Source organism: Pithys albifrons, chromosome 11, assembly GCF_047495875.1.
Source record: "Pithys albifrons albifrons isolate INPA30051 chromosome 11, PitAlb_v1, whole genome shotgun sequence".
In the NCBI taxonomy this organism is placed as follows: domain Eukaryota; kingdom Metazoa; phylum Chordata; class Aves; order Passeriformes; family Thamnophilidae; genus Pithys; species Pithys albifrons.
The window spans coordinates 27000473-27006213 of record NC_092468.1 but is presented as its reverse complement, the minus strand read 5'-3'; the positions used below and the strand labels follow the sequence as shown (position 1 = coordinate 27006213).

Here is a 5741-nt window from a genome sequence, read left to right as displayed (position 1 = left end):
TCAAAATGTCTAATTTTATATGAGCTGCCTGAATCTCCCACGTCCATGCAACTGAACAGGAGACAACCATTAGTTATAGGCCATCAAGGGGATAAATCTTCATCTTTAAAATAGCATATATTTGAGCTTATTGCTAAACTAAGTGCTGTGAAAAATAAGGCCTTTCTGAGGTTACCAGGAAAACCTTACAAAAGCCAAGTTCCAATGAACAAGAAGACACAGCAAGATCTTGCCTTCTGCCTACAACACACTTCATTTTGCTGATTATCAAACCTTAGCAAGAGACCGTTCTCACAGAGGCATTTCTTCTCTGCTGAATGCAGCCCAGGGATGCAGAGCCCAAGCCACCTACCCTGCCTGGGCACGCTGTGAACAGTTTGTGCAGAGACTGGGCCAGCTGGATCCTGGGATTGTTCACCATTTGCCCCACAGGATCATGTTCTTTCTTCCCAGCAAAGGCCAGCTGGGAGAATGCAGTCTGATAGCCTGGAGTATCCTCTGTGTCAATGAAGTGCTCCTTGTCAGGGGTCGTGTCATCCTCAGGCAGCTCGAAGAGGCCAAGGAGGGAGGGCCTGCAGCAAAGGAATCCTGGGGGGAGAGGGGAGGGGAACAGTGAACAGGTGAGGACAGCCTGTGCTTCACAAGAACGCTCAGATTACCTGGAACCCCTTTGCAGGGACTTGCTTAACTCCTGGCACCGTCCCTGTCCCAGGGAAGCTGCACTAGGACTGTGGGTCTGGGTCCTTTCCAGGCACAATGCAGCTGCTCATATTAACAGCATCAGCAATGCCCTCATTTTTTAGCAGCTCAAATTGCTGTGATACAAACCCAAGAATAGCAATTCTTTTCCAGATTACAGTTTTTCTCTAAGTACATTCAAAAAGAGTTCTAGTCCAGGACCTGGTTACTGTCATTCAGTTCAGGCTACCTGAGCCCCCAGACTGCTGGACTGCCTTTCAGTCTCCAGAGCTTTCCCCCAGAGTCCACTTTCAGGCTAAGACACTACAGCCTGTCAGGTTGTGAGTATTCTCAGGCCTCCTGACTATGACAGTTACAAGTCAAAAGTGGGCCCAGCTTTCCAGAAGGAATGCAAGCTGACAGTAGCCTAATTCCCTTCAGTGGAGCTCTACTCAGCCAAATCCAGGCTCAAACACATCTCAAACCAGCTCTGCCATTTGCTTTGAAAACACACTTCCCTTTGTGCAGTGAAGGATGAAAAGGTATGAAAAGCCTCAAGCTGAGTCTCACCACAACAGTGGGCCTGAAGAAATGCCAAAGGAGTTTATTGGAGGGGCCTATTCTGGTGAAAGCTCCTACTTTCCAGACCTCCAACAGCATCACCAGCAGACCCTGAAGAAGTGTGGCACCTACCACGGCTTGGGGTACTCAGTGTCCATCACGGGAGGACATTCTGTTAATGTCTTGGTGATGCCAACAGCACGGATCTGCTTTTCAACTTGTCCCAGACTCTTTCTGGATTTCAGGAATCATCATTTTCTGCAAAACCATTCCAAACATGTTAGTGTGACATTTAGAGAAAATGTCTTAGAATGATTTATCACCCTATGGTGACCAACGAAAAGGAGAAACCACACAAAGCACCAGGAAACAGAGAACACAAGACAATTTGTTTCTTAACAATTGCTGCCCTCTTACATAGATGTTTGCACATACAAACTTTTTACAAAGGATTAAAACCAGAGACAGCAATCCTTCCCTTTTATGACCCGCTCAGGAGATCAGTAACTTGAACTATCAGTGAGGAACTGTGGGCAGAAAATCAGAAATGAACCCCAAAAGGAGAGGCACCCGGGCAGTCAGATTAGCGCCAAACCTCCTTTGCCATTTCAGCCAGAGAGACAACTCTTTCCTGCTTCAAAGGCAAAAACTGCACAGCAGCCTGAAATACAACCCAAGCCAACAGAACACACTCCCTTTGGCTGTATGCTGCCAAGTATTTCCTGCAGAGCTCATGCCCCATTTCCTGTGCCATACTAGTTAATGAAGAGGAGAAAGCAACGAGAAAAAGGATGAAGTAAAACTCCAGATGAAAACAAGAGAATTGCTTTAGAGTCAGCAGCAAAATGCATTCTAAGAAGGAGACAGAAAGGGCAGCCTTCATAAATGTTCCCTTTTACTGAAGGGCATTAACTTGCTGCTCCAAAGTTTGCCTAAAAACTGCTCATCTTCTCGGGCACCACAACACTGAAACGTGGAACGCTGGAAGCACCACTTCCATTTGGTTGGTGGAACACCACTGGAAGAACCCTGTAATTCTTGCTCCTCTACAGGAGGCATCAAGCAGATTTTAAAGGATTAATAACAGACCTTGTGTGATCTGTGTAGAGATAACATCACGAATTTCATCAGCATGGCCATCTGCCTGGGGATGATTTCAACAATGTGTCACAGCTTTGACAGAGGAACGTAAACCCTTCCTCATAACTTTATTCCCATGAAGGCCAAAATGACACAAAAGCATGGAATGTTTCCCAGCATGAACACAAACTGCAGAGAGCAGTGGTCAGAATGGCTGTGCTGTGTGGCAGGGCAAGTGTGTTGCTATTAGCTGGAGATTAAATGGAGACACTTTCAGACAAGTAACGACATCACACACACCAGGAAAGGAGGAGAACTACACAAGTCCTTTAGTTCCATTCCCTCAGTTTTCATGGAGTGTCACCTGCTGTGGCCACTGCCCTTTATGCCCCCCTTGACTCCAGAGCATTTGGAGCAAGTCCCTGGAGCCACCAGAGTCCCACCCATGTACAGGATGCCTGATCTGTGCAACTGCACACTCTGAACCACTCGTGTCACACTGGAGCTTTTCAGAGCAAGGAACTTACTTTTGATAAGTTTTGTTGGTTTGGAACTTGGAAGTCTTTGGAATAGCAGAATGAAGACCTGTTTCCTGTACCAGTCAACTGATTCACTGGAAATTTAAAAGAACAGTTATTCAGTTCACAGTGGGCTTTGACTGGTGCTGTCACTTTACAGAAAACACAGATAAAGTTGTTCCCATCTCTTTAACTGATAAATGTGACATTTTTGCTCCTGAAGTGTTAACCTTTGGCATGACTGCACACTGCAGAACCAAAGCCCACAGAAGTCAGTTTTGAATGCAATTTGAGCTCATACTCACGGGGGCATATGCTCCATGATGCTGTTTAGCAGGTCAAAGCCTTGGGGATCACTGGCTTTCAAGGCAATCAGCTTCAGGAATCCCCCCAACACTCCAGGCTGCAAGGAAAGCAAACATGAAGCTCTAGGCAACTGTTCTTCCTAAGTGGCCCAGCAGAAAGTTGGCTCTGACCATCGAAGACACACAACAGTGCAAAAGCATCCCTAACCTAAACCAGGATTCTGATCCTGCAGTGCAGGACAAGGAAGACACGTTGTGGCTCCTTCTCACTCACTCCCTCACTCACTCACTCACCCACTCCACTCACTCACTCACTCACTCACTCCACTCACTCACTCCCTCACTCACTCACTCACTCCACTCCCTCACTCACTCACTCCACTCCCTCACTCACTCACTCACTCCACTCACTCACTCCCTCTCTCACTCACTCACTCCACTCACTCCACTCACTCATTCACTCCCTCACTCACTCCCTCACTCACTCTCCTCAAGCCTGTTCTGAACACAAGCCCTGAGAGTTCTGCTAGTCCACATGTTCCACAAGAAACAAACAAGGCAAGAAAATTCTGGGAAACTGCCACTTGCCAAAACCAAGTGCAGGAATTTTCCATCTCGGCTGACAAAAGCACAGAAGCCCAGGATTCACCTCACCCCCAGGACGGGAAAGCACCCACCGAGCTGCACGCAGAGTATTTGTCCGTGCATGGAGTGCCACTGAGGCCCAGCCCAGCCCAGCCCCTGCCCCGCGGCCCCGGCACTCACGATCTTGGCGGCGGCGCTGCGGGCGATGGTGCCGGCGCCGCGCTCCAGGAACGCCTCTGGAGCAGCCGCACCGGCGGCGGGATGTTCCCCGCGCGCTTCCGCGGCACCGGCTGCGGCAGGTGCGGGAAAACAGCGCCATGAACGAACACGGGATGTGGCATCGAGCAGGAGAGAGCCCAGTGGGGACACCTCGCTGTACTCCGCGCGTGCGCAGTAGGGACGGCGCGCTGTACTCCGCGCATGCGCAGTACAGACGGCGCTCTGTACTCCGCGCATGCGCAATAGCGACACCGCTCTGTACTCCGCGCGTGCGCAGTAGAGACGGCGCTCCGTACTCCGCGCATGCGCAGTAGCGACGGCGCGCTGTACTCCGCGCATGCGCAGTACCGACGGCGCGCTGTACTCCGCGCGTGCGCAGTAGAGACGGTGCGATGTACTCTGCGCATGCGCATAAACGACAGCGCTCTGTACTCCGCGCGTGCGCAGTTGGGACGGCGCGCTGTACTCCGCGCATGAGCAGTACCGACGGCGAGCCGTACTCCGCGCTTGCGCAGTACCGCCGAAGCTCTCTAATCCGCACGTGCGCAGTAGCGATACAGATACCGCTGCCCAAACGCCGGTTCGAATCCCGCCCTCGCCGACCCTTCAGCTGCGCTGCCCCGCCTGGCGGACATGTCCAAGAACTGCATCGTAGTCCAGCCCTCATCACCTCCAATGCCCGCCGGGGGTCCCCAAGGAGGGGCGTGACGAGGGGCGACACCTCGGTCGCCGGGGGTCCGCAAGGCGGGGTTGCCGAGGGCCGACACCTCGGGCGCCGAGAGTCATCGGGTTGAGGTTGCCGCGGGGCGACACCTCGGGCGCCGGGACTCCCCAAGGGGGAGTTTGCCGAGGGGCGACACCTCGGGCGCCGGGGGTCCCCAAGGGGGGATTGCCGAGGGACGACAGTTTTGGGCACTGGGGGTCCCCAAGGAGGGTTCCCGACGGACGACATTTTGGGCACCGGGGGTCCCCAAGGGGGTTCCCCGAGGGACGACATTTTGGGCACCGGGGGTCCCCAAATGGGGGGTCCCCAAGGGGCGACATTTCGGGCACCGGGGCTCCCCAAGGGGGTTCTCCGAGGGACGACATTTTGGTCACCGGGGGTCCCCAAGGGGGTTCTCCGAGGGACGACATTTTGGGCACCGGGGGTCCCCAAGGGGGTTCCCCGAGGGACGACATTTCGGGCACCGGGGATCTCTGTGGAGGTCTCTGGGGTGTCTCCGGAGCATCTCTGGTGGTCTCTGGGGTTCTCTGGAGGTCTCTGTGGGATCTATGGAGGTCTCTGGTGGATCTATGAGGGGTTCCTGTGGGTCCCTGGGGTCCTCTGGGGGTCCGAAGGTGGGTCCCTGGGGGTCTCTGGAGGTCCCTGGGGGTCTCGGAGGGGTTTCTCGTGATCTCTGGAGGGGTCTCTGGAGGTCCCTGGGGGGCATCTCATGATCTCTGGGCAGTCTATGAGGGTCCCTGGGGGGTCCGTGAGGGTCTCTGGGGGTCTCTGGGAGTCTCTGGGGGTGTCTGGGGATTTCTGGGGGATCCGAGGGGATCCCCAGGGGAGTTCTTTGGGGGTCCCTGGGGGGTCTCTGGTGGATCTATGAGAGGTTCCTGTGGGTCCCTGGGGGATCTCTGAGAGTCTCTGGGGGTCTCTGGGGGTCTCTATGAGTCTCTGGGGGTGTCTGAGGGTCCCTGGGGGGTCTCTGGGAGTCTCTAAGGGTGTCTGGGGGTTTCTGGGGTGTCCCAGGAGATCCCCAGGGGAGTTCTTTGGGTGTCACGGGGGGGGTTCTGGGGACCTGTGGGGATC

General features: G+C 53.8%; 1 protein-coding gene across 1 annotated transcript; it reads right to left on the bottom strand.

The window, feature by feature from the left end:
* Positions 1-4353, bottom strand: LOC139676760 (exportin-2-like). The gene is made up of 5 exons (XM_071566019.1): positions 4107-4353; positions 3908-4017; positions 3143-3240; positions 2847-2932; positions 1-588 (listed from the first exon to the last, which is right to left on the bottom strand). The coding sequence occupies exons 1-5, from the start codon at positions 4351-4353 to the stop codon at positions 275-277; spliced, it is 855 nt and encodes a 284-aa protein (XP_071422120.1). The 3' UTR covers positions 1-274.
* Positions 4354-5741: the final 1388 nt, after the last annotated feature.